The 26,807-nt window shown below is 43.9% G+C and overlaps 1 protein-coding gene across 1 annotated transcript in view; it reads right to left on the reverse strand.

Annotated features, from left to right (window-relative positions):
- Positions 1 to 3,458: 3,458 nt before the first annotated feature.
- LOC126285349 (pacifastin-like protease inhibitor cvp4) overlaps positions 3,459 to 26,807 on the reverse strand; it is a 119,906-nt gene continuing 96,557 nt past the window's right edge. The window contains exon 3 of the mRNA XM_049984666.1: positions 3,459 to 7,036. Coding sequence (XP_049840623.1) covers positions 6,903 to 7,036 — 134 coding nt within the window. The 3' untranslated portion in view covers positions 3,459 to 6,902. The remainder of the gene's footprint in view (positions 7,037 to 26,807) is intronic.

A 26,807-nucleotide genomic window follows, 5' to 3' on the forward strand; every position in this document is an offset into this window, starting at 1 on the left:
GGTAAAGTACCCCTCTGGTGGGCGGTTTGCGGGTTTAAATCACCTGAGGGTATGACCATGCGGTGCATTTGACCTGTGGTCGTCTCACGGTGGCGCTGGCAGCCGTCCACATACTCTGAGGTGTGTTGGTGCTTGTCAGATTAGGGTGCAGCGAGTAAGTGTGCAGACGTTTTCAGACGTGCTACTGTTGACTATGTGTTGAAAATGGCTCAAAGAATATATACTGATGAAGTTATGGGGGGGGGGGGGAGAGTAGGAGTGCGACTGAAGGCTGGTCAAGCACAGCAGGTCGTAGCATCGGCTCTCCGTGTGCCACTGTGTGAGATCTCAAGATTACGGCCACGATTTCAGCAGATGGGTAACGTGCCCAGGCGCTACAGTACGGGACGTCCACAGTATACAATACCACAAGACCACCATCAGTGCCTGCAGACGGCCAAGGAGTACTGCAGGTAAACTTGCTCGGGACCTTACTGATGCCACTGGAGCAGTTGTCTACAGACACACAGTCTACAGACGACTGAACAGACATTGTCTATTCGCCCAGAGACCTGCAAGGTGCGTTTCACTAACCCCTGGTCACAGGAGAGCCCGTAAAGCCTGGAGTCAAGAACACAGTATATCGTCATTGGAACAGTGATCACAGGTTATGTTAACGGATGAGTCCAGATTTTCATCTGGCGTGAACCAGGAACCAGATACCAAACCCTTAATATCCTTGAAAGGGACCTTTATGGAGGTCGTGGTTTTATGGTGTGGTGTTGGTGCATGTCTTTGGCAGAGGAACTGTAACAGGTCAGGTGTATCAGGACCGCATTTTGCACCAGTATGTCTGCATTTTCAGGGGTGCAGTGGGTCCCACCTTCCTCCTGATGGATGATAATGCCTGGCCTCACCGAGCTTGCCACCGTAGAGGAGTACCCTGAAACAAAAGATATCAGGCGAATGGAGTGGCCTGGATGTTCCCAGACCTAAATCCCATCGAGCACGTCTGGGATGCTCTCCGTCGACGTATCTCTGCACGTCTTCAAACCCCTACGACACTCCAGGAGCTCCGACAGGCACTGTTGCAAGAAAAGGGGGCTATACCGCAGTAGCTGCTCGACCACCTGATCCAGAGTATGCCAACTGGTTGTGCTTGGTGATCATATCCCATATTGATGTCGGGCATCTGCGCAGGAAACAGTGGCGTTTTGTAGCACATGCGTTTCGGGCGGTTTTCTCAACTTATCACCCATGACATGGACTTGCAGATCTGTCTCGTGTGTGTTCCCTATTTGCCTATGCTATTAGCTCCAGTTCTGTGTAGTGCCACGTTGTGTGGCACCACATTCTGCATTCTGCAATTATCCTTAAATTATCCTTAATTTCCTTAATTTATGAGCATAAGTATTATATATATATATATATATATATATATATATATATATATATATATATATACTCCTGTAAATGGAAAGAAAAACACATTGACACCGGTGTGTCAGACCCACCATACTTGTTCCGGACACTGTGAGAGGGCTGTTCAAGCAATGATCACACGCACGGCACAGCGGATACACCAGGAGCCGCGGTGTTGGCCGTCGAATGGCGCTAGCTGCGCAGCATTTGTGCACCGCCGCCATCAGTGTCAGCCAGTTTGCCGTGGCATACGGAGCTCCATCGCAATCTTTAACACTGGTAGCATGCCGTGACAGCGTGGACGTGAACCGTATGTGCAGTTGACGGACTTTGAACGAGGGCGTATAGTGGGCATGCGGGAGGCCGGGTGGACGTACCGCCGAATTGCTCAACACGTGGGGCGTGAGGTCTCCACAGTACATCGATGTGGTCGCCGGTGGTCGGCGGAAGGTGCACGTGCCCGTCGACCTGGGACCGGATCGCAGCGACGCACGGATACACGCCAAGACCGTAGGATCCTACGCAGTGCCGTAGGGGACCGCACCGCCACTTTCCAGCAAATTAGGGACACTGTTGCTCCTGGGGTATCGGCGAGGACCATTCGCAACCGTCTCCATGAAGCTGGGCTACGGTCCCGCACACCGTTAGGCCGTCTTCCGCTCACGCCCCAACATCGTGCAGCCCGCCTCCAGTGGTGTCGCGACAGGCGTGAGTGGGGGGACGAATGGAGACGTGTCGTCTTCAGCGATGAGAGTCGCTCCTGCCTTGGTGCCAATGATGGTCGTATGCGTGTTTGGCGCCGTGCAGGTGAGCGCCACAATCAGGACTGCATACGACCGAGGCACACAGGGCCAACACCCAGCATCATGGTGTGGGGAGCGATTTCCTACACTGGCCGTACACCTCTGGTGATCGTCGAGGGGACACTGAATAGTGCACGGTACATCCAAACCGTCATCGAACCCATCGTTCTACAATTCCTAGACCGGCAAGGGAACTTGCTGTTCCAACAGGACAATGCACGTCCGCATGTATCCCGTGCCACCCAACGCGCTCTACAAGGTGTAAGTCAACTACCATGGCCAGCAAGATCTCCGTATCTATCCCCCATTGAGCATGTTTGGGACTGGATGAAGCGTCGTCTCACGCGGTCTGCACGTCCAGCACGAACGCTGGTCCAACTGAGGCGCCAGGTGGAAATGGCATGGCAAGCCGTTCCACAGGACTACATCCAGCATCTCTACGATCGTCTCCATGGGAGAATAGCAGCCTGCATTGTTGCGAAAGGTGAATATACACTGTAGTAGTGCCGACATTGTGCATGCTCTGTTGCCTGTGTCTATACGCCTGTGGTTCTGTCAGTGTGATCATGTGATGTATCTGACCCCAGGTATGTGTCAATAAAGTTTCCCCTTCCTGGGACAATGAATTCACGGTGTTCTTATTTCAATTTCCAGGAGTATATATATATATATATATATATATATATATATATATATATATATATATATATATATATATATATAGTGTGTGTCTTTTACATGGTTTATTACTTTCGTTGTTTTCACTGTTCTGTCTATTCATGGTTTATATTGTTGTGTGAGGGTAAATGTGGGGATTTTTCTGTGATTTATGTCTGGCCTCATAGGTGTACTTACATTGTGTACTTTCAGAATGCTCCTGAGTTCCAGAGCATTAGACAGTCTTTAGTATCTTCAGTACAATCTGTTTCTGGTCTGACAGTTTTGTGATTTTATTTAATATAATGATTTCTTAAGTTTTGGTACTGTACTGTTGTTTATCCATGAGAACCACTGTATTACCTATGACAGTCTACTTTATGACTATTTTTTCTCTTTGAATTTTTTTCAGAGTTCCATATTCTGTGGTTGGGAAAGATATCTTCTCATATGAGTACATGTATGCAGAAGATAGTGTGTAGCCTGTGGAATGCCATCCCATGTAATACAACTCTGAAGCTTAGTGTGGCAATGATGAAGGAAAAAAAATTGAGATTTTTTCTATTTATGTTTTGGTCAGCAGCATATTCTTCAATGTTCAGATTAAGCAAAGTGATTTAATACACTTTATATATTATATTTATATATAATATAACTTTACATGGATGCACCACAAACAATAAAATATAACTTTATCTATTTTTGTGATAGTACAGTATCTTATTGTATCTTAAAACTTAGTGGTAAAAATTGCAGTTATTTTACTTTCAAGAGTGTCATTTCAGAATTTACAGACTTTCTCTTTACAACAATATGTTAACAGCAGAATGTAATTTAATTCATAGTCATCAAAGAAGAATGTCAGTAGACAGTGTCGTCTGGATACTATAAGAATAATAGGTAAGTGAGATATGCAGAAAAGCAGTGGGTACATTTTTTATTTATAGCTAAAAGTATTTTCAAAGACATTACATTATCTCAACACATTGTCATCTGTACACATAGTTAGCAATATTAAGTGATTTTTTTGTAAATATGTTTATATTTAAAGCTCCCAACTGGCCATTATACTGAGCAGAGTATAAAATAATCGCCCTGTTTTTATGATACTTAAGCCCTTCTGTTCTGCAATTTGCACCAGACAACACAGTGGCAACCAGAAATAATGCGATGTAATTCTTTCCCATTACGTTACAGTGTTAAGTCGTGCACCATGCATTGAGTTGAAGTCACATGCAGATTAGTGACCACCACATTTTTTTTCCATGTTAAAAATGTTGCCAAACAATAATACAAATAGGTTAATGATACAAATCTTGTGAAATATTTTATCATCAGGTAATAAAAGTTCATTGGAAGTGCAGAAGTGATTGTTATAATTTAGCACACAATTTTAACATACTCACACATATAATTTTACTTTTTGAACAGCTGTTACACACTTTTAATGCTTGTGTTATCACAGGCATAAGCTATCATTTGCAATAATTTATAATGCCAAGGAAAGTGCTGTGTGTAGTAGTTTTGCTGAGGACTGATTACCTCTGAATGTTTTCTTGTGTTCCACTACTAAGAAACAGTAAAACGCTTATGAGGAACGTTTGAGAGGAACTGACGTAATATATCAATAGCACTGATAGTTGAAGCAAGTAAGTGCAGTGCAAAACTCTTAAGTATAAATATAAATAACATTGTAGAAATACAGAGTTACAGATTAAACGAAATTTGGTAGCAGTTTTTATGCTGTAAATTGTTTCTATCTGTTATTGAGAAAAGTGCAAAAAGCTAAATGAACTTAACAACGGCCTTCCTTTTCAAGGTGAGTGAGAGGTTCCATTTACCTGGTAATAGCCACAACTTGTCCAGATGGAAAAACAATGTGGCTCATCATTAATTCATGATACATAGATTGTCTGGAACATAGTTGGATCTAAACATAGACGGAAAGAATATTTTGTGTAAACTGCGCTAAAATATTTTATTGTCAGTGAAAATGTATGTGTATGGCGTCTTAGAACTGCATGTATTTCAACGTGAGAGAACTGAAATTTGCTTGCAGATTATGATGTTGCGTCCTGAAAGAATAAAAAAATATCTACATTTGCCTTAACTGGCTCATACGTTCATCTGCTCTTATTGAAAGCGAACTGTTTTCACTTTGGAATGGTTTGTTCTATAAAAAAAGATCTTAGTAAAACCTACCCGTACAGATGCTGACAGATTGCTGTGCCTGCATTAAGTAGACTGCATCTCATAGGTGTTCAATGAAGAGCCTTCAAATTAGGAGTACTCTGTCGTAGCCGCTGTGCCTAGATTCTAAGGGACGTTGTATTTATTGTGTCATGCTGCAGAGACATTAATTTGTCGATGAAAGGCTAAAACAATGTTAGAAATGTCGAAATATGGCCTGTAGCACCTGTATTTGTAAATATTTTTCTGTGTTGGCTTAAAAAGTCAGTTTAGAAACGATATTAGTAATGACAGTACTTATACACGACACGAAAGTAGGACCTTGCAACCTGTGTGTAACTAATATAAAATTTTGAAGCATTTATTGTCCCTCACAAGTACTTTTTTCAGAAATGACTACCATATGTTGCGTATCCATGTATAAAGCTCAGAATACCAATAAAAATGAAAAAGTCACTGATTAATGTGTTACTGAAACAGCATACTGTTCCCTGATATAGTTATTACCAAGAAGAAAACTGCCACTGTGATTATCAACTTGAAAAATAAAGTACCTAACGTCCCAATTGGCAGACAAGTGGGATCACGATAGAGACAAAAAATTAGATCTGCGACTGTATGGGCAGCACTTCAAAGAAACTGAGATAACTGAAAGGCCTTTGCGATCTTCATCTTACCACACTCTGGCAAACTGTACTGTAGCACGTTTGCCAATGGAGTAGAATCCTGCACAATCATAACCTTCTTAAGGAACAGGCTGAAGTGTCCTTTCCTGTTGAACAGTTCATACGGAAAGAAACGTGAGTGTGTCTCAGACGATGACACTTTATTAACAAAACAGCAAAACCTGTTTCGTAGGCTTTGACGACATCTTTCGCTCATTAATTACTGAAGGCATAGAAAACTTGAAATGACCCGATGTAAATTCGCGATAATTTCTTTGTGTTATGCCCTCTCTTCAAGCATTCAAACCAAACTGAATTTGAAAAAGAAAAGAAATCTGTACATATTTGTCTTCCAACATTTATTCACAGTATTAAGGTCCTCATGTGGAAACCCATTGTGACTAAGTCTTTTGATCAAACAAGCAAGGCATCTTAGAGTTTAACTGTTCTCACACAATTTTCCTTGCTTGAACACACTGTTCTTAAACATTGCTATAATCTGATGTCTATTTTTAATTTGTGTGAATGGTATAGGGCAACAAAAACCAAGCTGTCTACAGATTTTCGTTTTCGACCTCCATTTTTCGTCAAATATTTTAAGTAGCTTTGTTTTGATTTTAACCAAAATAGCGGTTTGTTTTAGACGTGATTACTCAAACGTTGATCTTAACAGTATATTTACAGCCCCAACATTTAAAAAGCAGGAGAACGCAAAAGATTCAGTTACAGTATTCAGTGATGTCGACAAACTTATCACTGAAGTCGGAAGGTAATTCAAAAGTTTTGTCGTTAGCAGTAACCAAAGAAAAGTAGTAAAATGTTAGCAGTTGCAACGACTATTTTCTTTGTTTGATGAGGCTATAAAATGAGTCGAGATGTGAGGATGATACCGCAGTAGTAGAAATCTTGAACGAGTTTTGTTTCGTTACTAAAGAAAATAAATGTATAAATCAATTACCTAGGAGTCATATAACTGGTTCGTGTTAACGACTTCTTTTATGTTAAGCGTCTTCACTTCAAACATTTTGCACTGTACATACGTTTTGTTTTTATAACGGATACCTGCTTTTGTGTTTATATGCTTGGAGGTGCCTACGTGTGGTTCATCAGTGACTGTGGGGTACATGACACAGGTAACGCCAGAGGGTGTTCAGGCACTGAGGTGCTTGGGAGGTCGCTAGTGACACTAACGTGGCTTTCCGGGGCACTGCGCGAACGTGCACGACGAGTGGGCCTTGATGCCGTCGGCGGAGCAGATGCAGAGGTTGCAGTCGTCCATGAAGCGGATGTTGGGAGCGCAGCGCTCCGCGTTGCCTGGAGCTGAAACACAAGAGCAACGACGTCAGCACCTCCCTACGTCACCGCTTGTCCCGCAAGTGCGGGTTGAGTCGCTGAAGCAAGGTGTTAGTGGCCGTGAGTAGCCGAAAGCCGGCTTCATCCGCATGCTAGCCCAGGTTACGAGTTGGTGCGTTTCAGATGCCCAGCTTCCACACAACTCTTCTCGTACAAAACGCAACGCACTGCAGTGGCCGCGTCAGAGGATACTTTGTACCAGTGTTCGCGGGTTGCTATTCCGTCCCGGTATAGGTTCGGCAAAGGTAGTGAGCTGACCAAATTACACTACTGGCCATTAAAATTTCTACACCACGAAGATGGAGTGCTACAGACGCGAAATTTAACCGACAGGACGAAGATGCTGTGATATGCCAATGATTAGCTTTTCATAGCATTCACGCAAGACTGGCGACGGTGGCGACACGTACAACGTGCTGACATGTGGAAAGTTTACAACCGATTACTCATACACAAACAGCAATTGACCAGTGTTGCCTGGTGAAACGTTGTTGTGATGCCTCGTGTAACGAGGAGCAATGGGTACCATCGCGTTTTCGACTTTGATAGAGGTCGGATTGTAGCCTATCGCGATTGCGGTTTATCGTATCGCGACATTGCTGCTCGCGTTGGTCGAGATCCAATGACTGTTAGCAGAATATGGAATCGGTGGGTTCAGGACGGTAATACGGAACGCCGTGCTGGATCCCAACGGCCTCGTTTCACTAGCAGCCGAGATGACAGGCATCTTATCCGCATGGTTGTAACGGATTGTGCAGCCACGTCTCGATCCCTGAGTTAACGGATGGGGACGTTTGCAAGACAACAGCCATCAGCACGAACAGTTCGACGACGTTTGCAGCAGCATGGACTGTCAGCTCGGAGACCATGGCTGCGGTTGAGCTGCATCACAGGCAGGAGCGCCTGCGAAGGTGTGCTCAACGACGAACATGGGTGCACGAATGGCGAAACGTCATTTTTTCGGATGAATCCTGGTTCTGTTTACAGCATCATGAAGGTCGCATCCGTGTTTGGTGACATCGCGGTGAAAGCACATTGGAAGCGTGTATTCGTCATCGCCATACTGGCGTATCACCCGGCGTGATGGTATGGGGTGCCATTGGTTACACGTCTCGGTCAGCTCTTGTTCGCATTGACGGCACTTTGAATAGTGGACGCTAAATTTCAGATATGTACGACCCGTGGCTCTACCCTTCATTCGATCCCTGCGAAACCCTACATTAATGCACGACCGCATGTTGCTTGTCCTGTACGAGCCTTCCTGGATACAGAAAATGTTCGACTGCTGCCCTGGCCAGCACATTCTCCAGATCTCTCACCAACTGAAAACGTCTTGTCAATGGTGGCCGATCAACTGGCTCGTCACAATACGCCAGTCACTACTCTTGATGAACTGTGGTATCATGTTGAAGCTGCATGAGCAGCTGTAGCTGTTTGCTCTCTTTGATTCAATGCCCAGGCGTATCAAGGCCGTTATTACGGCCAGAGGTGCTTGTTCTGGGTACTGATTTCTCAGGATCTATGCACCCAAATTGAGTGAAAATGTAATCACACGTCAGTTCCAGCACAATACATTTGTCCAATGAATAGCCGTTTATCATCTGCATTTCTTCTTGGTCTAGCAATTCTATTGCTCAGTAGTGTAATTGTTGAATAATTAAACCTATTTTACAGGTAAAGAAAGTCATTCAGAGCTCAACTCCAATCGTACGTATAAGTTTGTTAAGAAGAACTACCTACAAGAAAAAAAGAAAAAAAAAACGGAGCAGGCAAACAGTAACAGTAAAGGCAGCTTATGACGTAAAAATGTATTTTAACACTGACAGTCAATATTCCTATGTACGTACCCTAACCCCTCTTATGCTCACGTTTTCTCCACGAGATACAACAGTGGCAGCGGCACTGTCGAAGTCCTCCTTGCATACTTGCATCAGAAAAAACAGTCACAGGCAACGTTACGGTAATACCGTGTGTCACCGCCTCTAACCTAGATAATGGCCAAGATTAAGTGAGAGTCGAGAAGATTCTTCAGGAATCAACCACCAGGAACTTTTAATCTACGATGGCCTCCCGTGAATACACTGAATTGTGTGGATGTCGATTGCTAGGTTTCATCCGCTGCATAAAATAGACCTAGTAATTTATTGTGCGTTTAAGATCGGGTAATTTAGCGCATCAGTCAAAGTCCAGTACGGTGCCCGAGTGTTCGTCAAATCAGAAAAAACGTGCAGTCGTGTGAATACCGTAGCCGTCATCTTGGAACTCGCGCGTGTCTGCAGTATACTGCAGAGAGGTCACTATTTTTTCGTCGTTTCTGCAGCAACTAGCAGCTCAGCCGCAGCTGTGCAGAAACCATAAGCAGCTGCGATCACCAAACGGTGCTTACACAGTCAAAGGTAACAAGAGAAAGAAAAGAAAGGGCGCACTGCGAAGGAATTATCCGAATCGGACGAAAATCGTGTGATTCATGTACAGTCAAAGAAATTATTAAAAATTGCGTGCTTTATTCAAGAGAAAGATTTTCAGAGATTAAGCAAGCCAGTAACGCGTTGGTCCACCACTAGCGCTTATGCAAGCAGTTATTCAGCTTGGCATTGATTTCCAGAGTTGTTGGATCTTCATTGTTCCATTATGGATCGTGGGAAGACGGCTGGCATGAACTTCTTGATGCAATAATTTACCAACAGCCGTAGGTATTGTAAAAATTTATTTTATTTTATGAACTTCTATGTGCTACCAGTTTTGGCATTATATTGATGCCATCTTCAGGCCCCACTCGTCATATTCGTAAAATGGCATCAAAGTAATGCCGAAACTGGTAGCACATAGAAGTTCATAAAATAAAATACATTTCTGCAATACATACGGCTGTTGGTGAATTATTGCATCAAGAAGAGTTGTTCGGTGTCCTGAGGGATATCGTTCCAGCTTCTGTCCAATTGGTGTGTTATAGCGTCGATATCCCGAGCTAGTTGGAGGGCTCCGCCCATAATGTTCCAGAATATCATCGATTCACCAATGTGCTGTACGAGTGGCGGGGATGGCAACCAGATGGGTCCTGCTATGAAACGAAATGGCACCTCAGCCCATCACTGGTGGTTGTCGGACCATACGGGAGGCAAAAGTAAGGTTCGTATCCCACCACTGACTGGGGCGTCTCCAGACAATTCTTTGCTGATCATCGGGGCTCAGTTCAAAGTGGGACGCATCTAGTCAATGAGATGGCAAACCTAAGACTGTCTCGAGGCGCCGCGGACTGCGGCGGGTTAACATCCTGACTGTCGCCTGCTAAATGGCCCGACAGTCGGGGGTGATGGTTTGGGGCAGCTTTTCTTTTCATAGCAGGACCCATCTGGTTGTCATTCGCGGCAGCTTTTTAGCACAGTGGTACGTCGACGACATTATATGCCATATGTTGTTGCCCTTTTTGGTAAGCCGTTCAGGGATTACACTACTGGCCATTAAAATTGCTACAGCAATAAGATGACGTGCTACGGTCGTGAAATTTAACCGACAGGAAGAAGATGATGTGATATGCAAATGATTAGCTCTTCAGAGCATTCACACAAGGTTGGCGCCGGTGGCGACACGTACAACGTGCTGACATGAGGAAGGTTTTCAACGGATTTCTCACACACGACATTATATGCCATATGTTGTTGCCCTTTTTGGTAAGCCGTTCAGGGATTACACTACTGGCCATTAAAATTGCTACAGCAAGAAGATGACGTGCTACGGTCGTGAAATTTAACCGACAGGAAGAAGATGATGTGATATGCAAATGATTAGCTCTTCAGAGCATTCACACAAGGTTGGCGCCGGTGGCGACACGTACAACGTGCTGACATGAGGAAGGTTTCCAACGGATTTCTCACACACAAACAGCAGTTGACCGGCGTTGCCTGGTGAAACGTTGTTGTGATGCCTCGTGTAAGAAGGATAAATGCGTACCATCACGTTTCCGACTTTGATAAAGGTCGGATTGTAGCCTATCACGATTGCTGTTTATCGTATCGTGACATTGCTGCTAGCATTGCTCGAGATCCAATGACTGTCAGCAGAATATGGAATCGGTGGGTTCAGGAGAGTATTGCAGAGAGCCGTGCTAGATCCCAACGTCCTCGTATCACTGACAAGCATCTTATCCGCATGGCTGTAACGGATTGTGCAGCCACCTCTCAATCCCTGAGTCATCAGATGGGGTCGTTTGCAAGACAAGATCCATCTGCACGAACACTTCGACATCGTTTGTAGCAGCTCGGAGACTATGGATGCGGTTACCCTTGAAGCTGCATCACTGACAGGAGCACATGCGATGGTGTACTCAACGACGAACCTATGTGCACGAATGGCAAAAGATGTTATTCGGATGAATCCAGGTTCTTTTTAGAGCATCATGATGGCCGCATCCGTGTTTGGCGACATCGCAGTAAACGCACATTGGAAACGTGTATTCGTCAACGCCATACTGGCGTATCACCAGGCGTGATGGTATGGGGTGCCATTGGTTAGACGTCTCGGTCACCTCTTGTTCGCATTGACGCCACTTTGAACAGTGGACGTTACATTTCAGATGTGTTACGACCCGTGGCTCTACCCTTCACCCATTCTCTGCGAAACCCTACATTTCAGCACGATAATGTACGACCGCATGTTGCAGGTCATGTATAGGCCTTTCTGGATACAGAAAATGTTCGACTGCAGCCCTGGCCAACACATTCTCCCGATCTCTCACCAATTGAAAACGTCTGGTCAATGGTGTCCGAGCAACTGGCTCGTCACAATACGCCAGTCACTACTCTTGGTGAACTGTGGTATCGTATTGAAGCTGCATGGGCAGTTTTACCTGTACACGCCATCCTAGCTCTGTTTGACTCAATACCCAGGGGTATAAAGGCCGTTATTACGGCCAGAGGCGGTTGTTCCGTGTACTGATTTCTGATGATCTATGCACCGAAATTGCGTGAACATCTAATCACATGTCAGTTGTAGTATAATATATTGGTCCAATGAATACCCGTTTATCATCTGCATTTCATCTTGTTGTAGCAATTGTAATGGCCAGTAGTGTACATTTCAGCAAGATATACCTTGTACGGCTGATACCTGATGACCCAGCATACCCGCCACACAGAACTGTCCTGCGGGTTGCCGCCTACAAGGACGCGACTTGGTTCAAATGGCTCTGAGCACTATGGGACTTAACATCTTACGTCATCAGTCCCCTAGAACGTAGAACTACTCAAACCTAACTAACCTAAAGACATCACACACATCCATGCCCGAGGCAGGATTCGAACCTGCGACCGTAGCAGTCCCGCGGTTCCGGACTGCAGCGCCTAGAACCGCACGACCACCAAGGCCGGCGGACGCGACTTCACTGCGCCTTACGCAGCAGTAAAATGGGCGCCACTACCTCCGGACACAGCCGGCACTATTTCGCATCTGCGAAGCCAAGTCACGCCAGCCGCTACCTGGTACCCGTACACCAGGGAGGCCATCATAGGACAGCCGCCTGCAACTCTCCATCGGTCGGCCAACGAGTCTGATGCCGAGTCTGATTCTGAGTAAACGATGAGTCTACGATGCACCGCTACCGGAACAAGAGAACAGCAGTGACTGCGACCGATTCTGTCCTTGCAGAGTAACCTTTCAGCACTGTATTAAACGACTGAGAATTATTCATATTAGATCAGGACGATCTGTCTCTCTCTTTTTTTTCATACGAAATCTATATCTCCATACATACTCCGCAATCCACCATACGGTGCGGGGCGGAGGGTACCTCGTAACACAACTAGCTTCTCCTCTCCCTGTTGACTCCCAAACAGAACGAGGGAAAAATGACTGCCTATATGCCTCTGTACGAGCCCTAATCTATCTTATCTTTGTGGTCTTTCCGCGAAATATACGTTGGCGGCAGTAAAACTGTACTGCAGTCAGCCTCAAATGCTGGTTCTCTAAATTTCCTCAATACCGATTCACCAAAAGGACGCCTCCTTTCCTCCAGAGGCTCCCACGCGAGTTCCTGAAGCATTTCAGCAGCACTCGCGTGATTATCAAACCTACCAGTAACAAATCTAGCAACCCGCCTCTGAATTGCTTCTATGTCCTCCGTCTATCCGACCTGATAGGAATCCCAAACGTTCGAGCAGTACTCAAGAATAGGCCGTATTAGTGTTTTATAAGCTGTCTCCTTTACAGATAAACCACATCTTCCCAAAATTCTACGAATGAACCGAAAACGACTATCCGCCTTCCCCTCAACTGCCATTACATGCTTGTCCCACTTCATATCGCTCTGCAATGTTACCCCCAAATATTTAATCGACGTTACTGTGTCATGCAATACACTACTAATGGAATATTCAACCATTACAGGATTCTTTTTCCTATTCATCTGCATTAATTTACATTTATCTATATTTAGAGTTAGCTGCCATTCTTTACACCAATCACAACTCCTTTCCAAGTCATCTTGTATCCTACAGTCACTCAACGACCACACTTCCCGTACACCACAGCATCATCAGCAAACAACAGCACATTGCTATCCACCTATCCAAAAGATCATTGATGTAGATAGAAAACAACAGCGGACGTACCACACTTCCCTGAGGCACTCCAAATGATACCCACACCTCCGATGAACACCCACCACCAAGGATAACGTACTGGCTTCTATTTAAGAAATCCGCGAGCCACTCACATATTTGGGAACCAATCCCATATGCTCGTATCTTAGTTAGGAGTCTGCAGTGGGGCACCGATACAAACGGTTTCCGGAAGTCTAGGAATATGGCATCCGTCTGATACCCTTCATCCATGGTGAAAAAAGGGCGTGTTGCGTTTCGCAGGAGCGAAGCTTCCTAAAGCCGTGCTGATGCATGGACAGCAATATTCTTTTGTTCATGCCTTCTTGTTGCTTATAGCAGTAAATTTCTATTGTATAATTCTACCTGGGCACCTACTTCTTTCCTGCGTGCACCATCCCACAAGGGGTACTTTAAGATAATGCCCACCTTGCGTACGGTGTACGTTTCTACTGCCATGCTTCGTGTTTGCCAAACCCTTCCTTGGCCAGCAAGATCACCCGATCTCTCCCAAACTGAGAAGGTTTGTAGCATTATGGACAGGATTCTCCACTCAGATTGGGATTTTGACTGTCTAACGCGCCAGTTGGACAGAATTTGGCACGATATTCTTCAGGAGGACAGCGAACAGCTTTGTCAATCAATGCCAAGACAACTACTTGCTTCCAAAAGGGCCAGAGGTGAAACAACGCCTTATTGACTCGCTCAATTTGTGAAGCTCGTTCTCGTTAACAAATCACCTAGTTTTTCTGAAATTGTAATCATTTGTTTGTGCATATCACATCCACAGATTTTCTTGGCGATGCGCCTTTTTTTGTCTTATATCCTGGCTGGTTTAGGCAGTTCTACATCTTCATCTACATCTACATCTATATCCATACTCCGCAAGCCACCTGACGGTGTGTGGCGGAGGGTACCTTGAGTACCTGTACCGGTTCTCCCTTCTATTCCAGTCTCGGATTGTTCGTGGAAAGAAGAATTGTCGGTATGCCTCTGTGTGGGGTCCAATCTCTCTGATTTTATCCTCATGGTCTCTTCGCTAGATTTACGTAGAATGGAGCAATATACTGCTTGACTCATCGGTGAAGGTATGTTCTCGAAACTTCAACAAAAGCCCGTACCGAGCTACTGAGCGTCTCTCCTGCACAGTCTTCCACTGGAGTTTATCTAGCATCTCCGTAACGCTTTCGCGATTACTAAATGATCCTGTAACGAAGCGCGCTGCTCTCCGTTGGATCTTCTCTATCTCTTCTATCAACTCTTCCTGGTACGGATCCCACACCGGTGAGCAGTATTCAAGCAGTGGGCAAACAAGCATACCGTAACCTACTTCCTCTGTTTTCGGATTGCATTTCCTTAGGATTCTTCCAATGAATCTCGGTCTGTCATCTGCTTTACCGACGATCAACTTTATATGATCATTCCATTTTAAATCACTCCTAATGCGTACTCCCAGATAATTTATGGAATTAACTAGTTCCAGGTGCTGACCTGTTATATTGTAGCTAGATGATAAGGGAGCTTTCTTTCTATGTATTTGCAGCACATTACACTTGTCTACATTGAGATTCAATTGCCATTCTCTGCACCAAGCGTCAATCCGCTGCAGATCCTCCTGCATTTCAGTACAATTTTCCATTGTTATAACCTCTCGGTACACCACAGCATCATCTGCAAAAAGCCTCAGTGAACTTCCAATGTCACCCACAAGGTCATTTATGTATATTGTGAATAGCAACGGTCCTACGACACTCCCCTGCGGCCCACTACACTAGTGGCCCACGGATTTATTATTCCGGACGTGGCTACAATCCGTGCACTGGTACAACACATGGGCGGTGAACCTGCATAAATAAGTGTCAATATTAGGAAAGGCATTAGCAGTCCGGCAGTGATTACCACGACGGGGGAGATATAGACCAGAGTCCGGGGTTATACAGAACAGCAAGCAGATATCACAGCGGAGGACCTCTGCCTCCATGACACCGTCTTCCGGCTCCGAGGCTACCTTCCACAACTTGGTGTCTCTCTAGCGTTTGGCCACTCCCGGCGCACTCCAGCAGCAGCCTGTCTCCTACCTTGACGGGAACCAGATCGAAATCCGAGTGGTACAGCCCCTCGCCTTTCTACACCAGAGCGGGCCTTTGGCGCCACACTTCGACATATGCAGGCGTGAGATGCACTACCGGAGGCTGTCATCCTTTGCAAGCATTGCGGCAGCCTTCCGCTCTACTGGCGCCTTGCAGCTAGGACTTGCCACTGAGCGAATTTCTGGCGTCAGCGTTCTTGGGTGCTGACGTCACAGTCCACTGGGCGACAACAAGCCTCCGCTGTACACTGAGCACCATCTCTAATGTGGGCTAAGAGGACTTTGCTTGTCACACTGTGGTGCTGCGTTTGCTAGCATGAGTTCAAATGAAATACCTGACTTTGACCGTGTTTATTTGAGCTGCCTTTGGCATGTCCCACTACGTAAATCCATTGATTCATAGAAATAGCCTTCAACACCGGGTTCATTTAAATACACATCATAAAGACGTACAACAAAAGGCAACACTTGACCATCGACACAAATTTAATAGGCACCCCGAGGTACTGGCGGAAGTAAAGTTGTGAGGACGGGGCGTGAGTCGTTCTCGGGTAGCTCAGTTGGTAGAGCACTTACCCGCGAAAGGCGTAGGTCCTTAGTTCGAGTCTCGTTCCGGCGCACAGTTTTAATCTGCCAGGAAGTTTAAATAGTCATCCAGTTTCATGTTCAATGTGACCTAAATCAGTGGGTCCAACTTACTGTACATCACACTAAAGACACCTCCAATACATAATAGGTCACCCCCGGCCTAAATCACCCCATCTACACACTGCTGATCAAATACCTCCCGAGGGTATGTGCATTTGATGCGTAGCATTCTTCGAAAAGAGAGAAAATCACAACCCACGACAGGAAACTACGAGGCGTGTTTTATAAGTAAGTACCGTTTTGAACGGTAAGACGTGTTAAGATATCTCAATGATTTTGTTTTTACATGAAAGCCTATACCTTAATTAACTTTTCTACATCATTTCCGTCTATATTGAGGCACTTGTAATAAAGTTGTACCAGTTTTTGAATACCCTTCTCATACAAGTCTGCCGCCTAATTTGTTAACCACTGCATCACCACTGTTTCGACTTCGTCATCGTCTTGAAGACGCTGACCGGCCAGGTGTTTCTTCAAATACAGGAACAGATGGCAGTCACTGGGAGCAAGATCGGGGCTGTACGGAGGATGATCTAGAGTTTCCCATCGAAAAGATGTGATCAGATCTTTGGTCTGATTCGCCACATGCGGACGGGCATTGTCTTGCAGCAAAACGATGCCTTCATTCAACTTCCATGGATTTTGCAGCTTTTCGTATGTCTGTGAGCAGTCAGAGACATTTAGCGAGGTACTTCTACCCAAATATCCATTGCTAGCAGCTCCCTTCGCAAGATCCCTCTCTCGGTATGTGGTCCTCATTTCTTATTTCCGTTTCTGGCTCTTCGAAGAGCCAGTACGATATGCAGCCACACAGAAAGATGCCACATCTCAGGTGTTTTAAGCACTGTATAATCACAGTGAATCGAGGGATCGTATGTAGAGACAATTAGGTATAATAATTTTCTCTCGGACCAAGGCTCAATATTCTTTTACTGCTTTGTCTCTATTCTTCTCGCAAGATTATAGCTAATATGGTACATATAAGAACCTAACTGCCAACTTCGTGATGGTGGGGACCCTGCACGTACACAGTTTCTGTGAAGAAAGCACCATCAACTACTAAACAACAGTTGTTAAACACATTACGGGGCTGTAGGATGCTGGATGAAACGCGTTTCTCTAACAAAAGGCAAATGCGTGGAGGATTCAATGATTAAGGCAGCAGAACCATGTCAAACGACTTCTCACAAGAAACAAAGAAATTCTCGTCACGCGTAAAGGCTGTCAGTAACATCAAAGTTAGTGTCATGACACTCAGAAGTAAGACAGGAAGGTACGATTTGTAAGGTAGCAAAACGAAATAGAAATTCTGAACTTCGTTTTCTAACTTTTTTTTTTTTTAGTCAGTGTTGTGAATAGTTGATGCGACCCGCCGAGAATTCTTCTCCTGTCGCAGCCTTTTCATTTGGGAATAGCACTTGCAACTTACGTCCTCAATTACTTACTTAATTACGCAGTCTCTGCCTTCCTCTACAGTTTCTGCTTCTACAGCTCCCTCTAGTGGCGTGTAAGTTATTCCCTGATATATTAACAGATGTTCTTACACCTCGTCCATTATTTCTGTCGGTGCTTCCCATATAGTTCAAGTTTTCCCACTGTCCATTTTTCACTACCATACAACTATATGCTCCAAACATACATTCTCAGACCTCTAATCGAGACCGATATTTCATACTAACAGATTTCTCTTGGCCAGAACTGCTATTTTTGCCATTGCTAGTCAGCTTTTTACGTCCTCCTTGCTCTGTCCGTCATGGGTTATCTTACTAACCAGGTAGCAAAATTCCTTGACTTCATCTTCTTCGTGATCAACAATCCAGATGTTAACTTTGTCGCTGTTCTCAGTTTTGCTGCTTCTTTCGCCTTTCTTCAGTTTATTCTTAATCCATATTCTGCACTCATTAGACTGCTCATTCCGTTCAACAGATCTTGTAATTCTTCTTCACTTACAATGAGAATAGCAATGTCATCAATGAATCTTATCATTGATGTACTTTCACTTTGAAATTTAATTCCACTATTGAGCATTTCTTTTATTTCCGTCATTAATTCTTTGAAGCACAGATTGAACAGTAGGAACGAAAGACTACATACCTACCTTACATACTTTTTAATTTGAGCACTTCCTTCTTGAGTTTACAGCGATACTGCTCCCTCTTAGTTCCTGTAGACATTGTTCCTTCCCCGTAGCGTACCCCCGATTTCTCTCACAATTTTTCTTCAATCTTGCGTCCATTATCAAGCGCAACATCAGAATTGCGTCTTCATCGCATTTACCTTTCCTAAAGCCAAACTGATCATCATCTAACAGATCCTCAATTTTATTTTCCATTCTTCTGTATACTATTCTTGTCGGCAGCATGGATGCAAGCCCTCTTAAGCTGATTGTGCGATAACTCTTGCACTTGTTGGCTTTTCCAGTCTTGGGAATTGTGTGGATGATCTTATTCGAAAGTCTGATGGTATATCGCCAGTGTCACAAGTACTACACGCCAAAGTGAGTAACCGTTATCATTCCACTTCCGCCAATGGGTTTAGAATTTACAGTGGAATGTTATCTATCCCTTCTGCCATATTTTATTTTGTGCCTTCCACAGATTATCCAAATTCTGGTTCTAATACTGGCTCTCTTACCTCTTCCCCACCGACTCCAGTGCCTTCCTCTATCATGTCACCAGCTAAGTCCTCCACCTCATAGAGGCCCTCAGTGCACTCTTGCCACCTATCTGCTCTCTTCTCTGCGTTTAACAATGAAAGTCAGTCTGCACTCTATTTGAACTAATATTGTTACCACCCCTCCTTTTAATTTCACCGAAGTCTCTTTCGACTTTTCTGTGTGCTGAGTCAGTCCTTCCAACAATCGTTTCTTTTTCGATTTCGTCACATTTTTCCAGTAGAAATTTCGGCTTAGCTTAACCTGCCCTTTCTGTTTGTTTCGTTCTTAAGTGCCTTGCATTTTTGTACTCCTGAATTTCCCTGGACATTTTTGTACTTAATTCTTTCGTCGACCAACTGAAGGATTTCTTCTGCTACCTGTTACCTATATTACTTGTGCCTACGTTTTTCTCTCCAACAACTGTGAGTACCCTTTTCAGAGATGTCCATTCCTCTTCAACTGAACTGCCTACTGAACTATTCATTACCACAGTATTTTGAGTCTCAGAGAAGTTCAAGCGTATCTTTTCATTCCATAGTACTTTCGTATCCCACTTCTTTGCGCATTGACTCTCTCTGACTAGTCTCTTAAACTTCAGCCTATTCTGCATCATTACTAAATTGCGAACTGAGTCTTCATCTGCGTAAGCCTGGGTACGCCTTACAATCCAATATCTGAGTTTGAAATCTCTGCCTGACCAAAATGTTAAAAAAAATGGTTCAAATGTCTCTGAGCACTATGGGACTCAACTGCTGTGGTCATCAGTCCCCTAGAACTTAGAACTACTTAAACCTAACTAACCTAAGGACATCACACACATCCATGCCCGAGGCAGGATTCGAACCTGCTACCGGAGCAGTCGCACGGTTCCGGACTGCGCGCCTAGAACCACGAGACCACCGCCGCCGGCGACCAAAATGTAATCTAACTGAAATCTTCCTGTTATATTCCATCCATTTCCAAAAACGCCACCTCGTCTGTGATTCTTGAACACAGTATTCACCATTAGCATCTGAAATTTATTTCAGAACTAAATTAGTCTTTCTCCTCTCTCATTCCTATTGCCAAACCCATATTCTCCCGTAACCCTTTCTCCTACTCTTTCCCCTACAACCGCATTCCAATGCCCCATAACTATTAGATTATTCGTATCATTTTACGTACTAAATTACCCGTTCAATATCCGCATATACTTTTTCTAGCTCTTCATCTTCTGCTTACAATTTCGACATATACACCTGAACTATGGATTCAGGTGTTGGTTTGCTCTCGGTTCTAATGAGAGCAACCCTGTAACTGAACTATTCACAGTAACTCACTGCTTGCCCTCTCTTAATATTCATAATTAATGCTACTCCACTTATACCACTTTCAGATCCTGTCGGTATTTTCATGCACTCGACTTTACGATAGAAAATCCAGGAGTACTGAAACCTTGTAAATCTCGCCTCACATTTCTACCATTAGTGTGGTTCGTGTTGAAAAACATATGAAATCCTTAAAACGAACTACTTTCCCGGGCCCAGGGGATCCTTGTAGGATTATATTGTCATGCGCAGAATTATCCGAACAACCTGAATTGTGATCCGCCTGATTTGCATGCAACCAACATAACGTAGCTGTCTAACAGGTCCTCTAATCGCTTTGCCGTAAGTCGTTCAACTATACAAAATGGATACCACGAGAGACCACTACACAACACTGTTCTTTAAGGCAATCAGTGCGATGCAACATCACACCATGATACTGCAAAAACTGGAAGAACACATAATTAGAGATGAGTTAGTCCCTAACGCTTGCACAGGTTACAATGATTTCCAAAAGCGTTACCATCTCATTTCAATCTGAAACAACTAACTATGGCACATAAACTATGAAGCAATCCTTAAACAAAGTAAATGTTTGCATGAGCAACATATTCTGAGACAATGCCAGGACTGATAAAGTTGTATGGCAGTTCGAAGTATTTTTCCTCTGTATAAGGTTTTCCCGCACCTGCTAAATGTCCCAGCGACGTTTGGTTTTTGCAGAAACTGGTCATTTAAGGAACTAGTTAAAGAAAACGAGACAAACAGCGGTAAAAGCTCTATAGAAACCGCAATATTAATCGAGTATAATCAGTAACGTCGCTGTACTAATTATTTGCCTACATGTTAGAACCTATAAATGACATGACGAAATTTTTTGTTCTGGATCTGTAGAGAAACCCAGCAGACGTAGCCACTACTAACTAAAATATACTTTTGCACCTGCCCGGGACCTGATCAAGCCAACAATCATCAATGCTGACTAGCCGTAAAGAGACGTTAAATATAAATGTTTTCACTAGTATTAGTTAACACATCTGAACTTGAAACGAAATGACGAAATTATTTACACTACATCAAAACCATTATCGCCCTGTTAACTAACCACGAAAGACTTTTAATATACTCTCCTTCACAAGTAACCAAGTATGCATGTGCTGAAAATAGGAATGCTGTGTTTTCAAATGTTGTGACGGGATTTTCTACCCAGTAGGTTATCGAATTGTTAACTAAGTAAAATCAGATGTTAGAAATCGAATTTATTTACCAGCAGCGAGGTGTATCAATATGAGATGAGGGTACAATTTGTTTTGCTTGCGCCGAAAGCGAACCCGGCACGTACTGTCGCAGTTTTCCATCCATAAATAGACTTTAAGTATCAACTGCTTGCTCACCAGTAGTGAGATGCTCGCATGTTTCACTAGAAATAACGGTACCCATCGTTATTGTTGACTATTCGTAACAGATATTAAATATGTTGCCCATGCAAACATTTACTTTGTTTAAGGATTGCTACATAGTTTATGTGCCATAGTTAGTTGTTTCAGATTGTAATGAGATGGTAACGCTTTTGGAAATCATTGTGACCTGTGCAAGCGTTAGGGACTAATCATCACTAATTACGTGTTTTTCCAGTTTTTGCAGTATCATGGTGTGATGTTGCATCGCACTGATTGCCTTAAAGAATAGTGTTGTGTAGTGGTCTCTCGTGGTATCCATTTTGTATAGTCGAACGACTTACGGCAAAGCGATTAGAGGACCTGGTAGACCGCTACGTTATGTTGGTTGCATGCAAATCAGGCGGATCACAATTCCGGTCTTTCGGATTCTTTTGCTCATGATAGTACATTACACCTTTCCAACGGTAACGTACTGTAGAATTGTCGACCGAAGAAATGTGCCGATTAGTTGAAAGAATGCGTAGATTAGTCGGACTACGGTAAGGGTAACACATGTAAAAGACAAAACTATCGTCCATCTGTTATAGAATCTTAGAAGATATTCTGAACTCACACGTAACGTGGTACTTTAATAAATGACTTCCATACCAGCCACCATGGATTCCGAAAATATCAGTCAAGCGTAAGCCAACACAAGACATCTAGAAAGCTGCCAATAGACGCAGTCAGGTAGGTTCAGTATTTCTTAACTTTCCAAAAGCATTTGACTGAACATACCACGCTATTCTGGATAGATAATCATTGAGAAGCATTTGACTGAACATTGCACGCTATTCTGGAGGGCGAATCATTGAAGGATGTAGAACTAACTCGAGACATGCTCCTTGGAGGTATGTTGGAACACAGTGTTCAGAAATGTAAAATTGTGTACTTCACAAAACGAGGTAAGGTAATATTCCATAACTACACCATCAGCGAGTCACAAATGGAATCAGTGAACGCATATATATGGGATAATAACATTAACTCAGTCACCGGTAAAGCAGTTGCAAGTCTCGATTCACTTGGCAGATACAATTTCTCTACAAAGCCGTTTCGGTACACAGCACTCGTGCGAGCCGTACTATGAGGTTGGTGCCTAGGTTCTAGCGTTTCTCCGTAAGTTTAATAAATACAAGAGACACTCGTAACATAGACTTGGGTCATCAACAATATATTCTCCTTGACTATTTTTGAACACGGAGAGTCACTAATGTCTGAGGGATCCTCGCTAATATGAGAAAACCGTTTTCATGCCATGCTCCGTCCAAGGCATTATTCCCAAACATGGTGCAAATGTTTCTGGTTTCTTATGCTATTGTGACCCTTCTATTGAACTCAAACCGAAGAATATATCGGAAGTGCTCCGATTTTTCCACTTGGCACGCCATTTTCTAGTATCCATAGCTCCACCTACTACCCTATGTGATCAAAAGTATCTGGACACATAGCTGAAAATAACTTACAAGTTCGTGGCACCCTCCATCGGTAATGCTGGAATTCAATGTGGTGTTGGCCCACCCTTAGCCTTGATGGCAGTTTCCACTCTGGCAGGCTCACATTCAGTCAGATGCTGGAAGGTTTCTTGGGGAATTGCATCTGACTCTTCACGGAGTGGTGCACTGAGCAGATGTATCTGTGTCGGTCGGTGAGGCCTGGTACGAAGTCGGCGTTCCAAAATATCCCAAAGGTGTTGTATAAGATTCGGGTCAGGGCTCTGTGTAGGTCAGTCCATTACAGGGATGTTATTGTCGTGTAACCACTCCGCCACAGGTCGCGCATTATAAACATGTGCTCGTACGTAATGAAAACTGCAATCGCCATCTCCGCATTGTTCTTCAACAAGGGAAGCAAGAAGGTGCTTAAAACATCACTATAGCCCTATGCTGTGATAGTGCCACGCAAAAAACCACGCTGTGCGAATCCCCTCCATTAAAAACTTGACCGCACCATAACACCAAAGCCTCCGAATTTTACTGTTGGCACTACACACGCTGGCAGATGAAGTTCACCGGGCATTAGACATAACCATAACCTGCCATCGGATCGCCAGATTGTGTACCGTGTTTCGTCACTCCACACAACGTTTTTCCACTATTCAAACGTCCAGTGGTTACGCTCCTTACACCAAGCGAGGCGACGTCTGGCATTTACCGACGTGATGTATGGCTTATGACACCTCCAGCCTAACTGCCATAGTACTTGCAGTGGAGCCTGATGCAGTTTGGAAATCCTGTGTGATGCTCTGGATAGATGTCTGCCTATTACACAGTACGAGCCTCTACAACTGTCGGCAATCACTGTCAGTCAGCAGACGAGGTCGGCCTGTACGTTTTTGTGCTGAACGCGTCCCTTCAACGTTTCCACTTCACTGTCACCTTGGAAACAGCGGACCTAAGGATGTTTACGAGTGTGTAAATCTCGCGTACAGACGTATGACACAAGTGACACCCAATCACCCGACCACGTTCGAAGGCTGTGAGTTCCACGGAGCGGCCCATTCTGCTCTCTCACGATGTTTAATGACTACTGAGGTCGCTGATATGGAGTACCTGGCAGTAGGTGGCAGCACAATGCACCTAATATGAAAACTGTATGTTTTTGGGGTGTCCGAATACTTTTGATCACATGTTATATCTCCGAATGCCAAAGTGACAATACGTAAAATCAAATACCAACAGTGAAAAGCAAACAAATAAAACTATAATCAATAAATACACCAATAGCAACCTAAATATGAGGGTGAAAAACAAAAACGCTAGGAAGCACCAACCCAGAGAAATTCGGGATCACGACAGTTCAAACCCGCGTTCTGACATCCTGATTTACGTTCCCCGTGATTCCAGTAAATTGCTTCTGGCAAATGCCGGGATGGTTCCTCTGAACGGCCGACTTGGTCCCCCATCCTTTGCTAACAAGATGAGACCGAAGACCTCGCTGTTTGATCCCCTCTCCCAAATCAAGCAACCAATCAACAGAATATTGCTCAATCGTGTGAGATCTACGGCAAGAGGGGCTAACGGGAAATATAGAATGTGTGCAAAGAATGCTAGCACGAATCTTCACAAGTCTTATTGGTTGGTGGAATAGTATCGCAGAGATGTTGGAGAAATCGCCTCGAGATAGAAACCAACTATTCCGTGAAAGCCTCCTAGGAAGTTTCCAGGCCCGGTACTATGTGAGGAATCTAGGAATAAACCATGATCCCCTGCTTGCCCCTCCGTCGGAGCTGGCAAGACGTGCGTACAGAGGCGTTTATGTCGTCATACTTCCTGCAGCCCTTTCTCTGATGGGATGGTAAGAAATCCTAACATGTTGTGCGGTGAGAAGTATCCTCTGCCACGATTCGGACGCCATGGGGAGGCTCCGTATACACCGCCAGATGCTACTTTCACTCACCAGACACAATTACACACGTCTATGCAGAGAGTCACGAAGTAACAGGCATATCGGCCATGTGAGTCGCACCAACTCCACGAGTACTTAAGCTTGGTGTTAGAACTGACGTCACATTTAAGGTGTGAATATCGTGACAACACAAAATCAGTTAGAGTAATCCAGGCGTTATCCCAGCAGACTTAGCCACTGCGTGTGGTACCTACATTTGATTTTAATAACCAGACATCTGCACCTTGCATACACCAAAACAATGAGTAGTCTAGTTGTGAAAATCAACATTTTCCTCTTATTACCACTCCACCCACTAGCATCAACAGAAAATTGTGAGTTTGCCAGTTTTACAAACAAGGAACTAAAGAGATACACGACAGATAGTCCTGCTTCCTTCCAGGACAATCTCTCATAACAAATTCAGTCGTCGGTAGAATTTCCATCTTCAGTCGAGGCCTCCAGTTTACTGCGGCTGCAAGAAGAGTTTTGCACTGAAATAAAATTAAAACGAAATTGTCTTTAAAACAAAGTTTCCACATAGTATCATTCTCTATCTTACAAAGGTTCGTGAGTCTTAAGACAAACAGAATCACTGTACTCTAAACTATTTCTTCTACAGGCAATTCACGAGATACAAGGTCTTAGCGGAGGATTCTGCTGCAGGAATCCGCTGTGCGTAGATTCTTCAGAATTTACGAGTGCAAGTTGGGCATTTTGGGAGAAGTAATTCGGCTGGAAACATCGACAACTGCATATGATTTCATCTCGTCCAGGAAGTCAAAAATAATGAAGTGAACACACTGTGTGCGAAATAGAGAGATGTAGGGAGAACAGGTTGTATACGAGCAAATGTATTTACGGATAATTCTTATGGGGTGATGGAACCCGTTGCTGTAATATGAGGCAAGTTATCCACATTAGTGACTGACTAAGCAAGGGCGCTATAAGAAGCAAAGTATCACCAGAAAAAAGAGAAGTTTACGAGCATCAGACGTGACCTGAATTTGAGAAATAAATCTCTAAAAATCAACGTCAGCAACACGGCGTTGTATAGAAACGAATATTGGACTGCAGGGACTCGGAATAGTGGAGTGTCGAAGCTTTAGTGACAAGAAGTTACAGAGGGAAGCTGAAAATTAAAGGTACTGACAGGATAACAAATGAGGACGTTCACGTAAGAATCTTCCAGAGAAGGGAAATGTGGAAAACAGAAACAATAAGAATGGACAGAATGATAGCACATACATTAAGATATCAGGGAATGACGTTTGCTGTTTGCAGCACTTGCCACACAGGTAGTCGAAAATTTACTTTCAGGTACTGCTTTGGTCGCTACACAGTTGTTGGTTGAATAGTGGACAGCCCCTGTTAGCCATTTCACTACGTGATAAAGAAACACAGAACCTCCCTTTTCGTGTCATAATATATCGGCGGGGCTGATGTTATGCAGAAGAGTTTTAAACAAAAGTTTGTTTATATTGATGATAATTCTGAGGGTCTTCAACCGAAGTAATTCAGTAATATACTGAATAAATGCTTCCATAGCCCCGGTTGCGACTTTTTTGTTTATTTATTCAAACAGCATGTTCCCAGACATTCCGTCTAATTATCATTAC

Source organism: Schistocerca gregaria, chromosome 8, assembly GCF_023897955.1.
Source record: "Schistocerca gregaria isolate iqSchGreg1 chromosome 8, iqSchGreg1.2, whole genome shotgun sequence".
NCBI classification, from domain to species: Eukaryota; Metazoa; Arthropoda; class Insecta; order Orthoptera; family Acrididae; genus Schistocerca; species Schistocerca gregaria.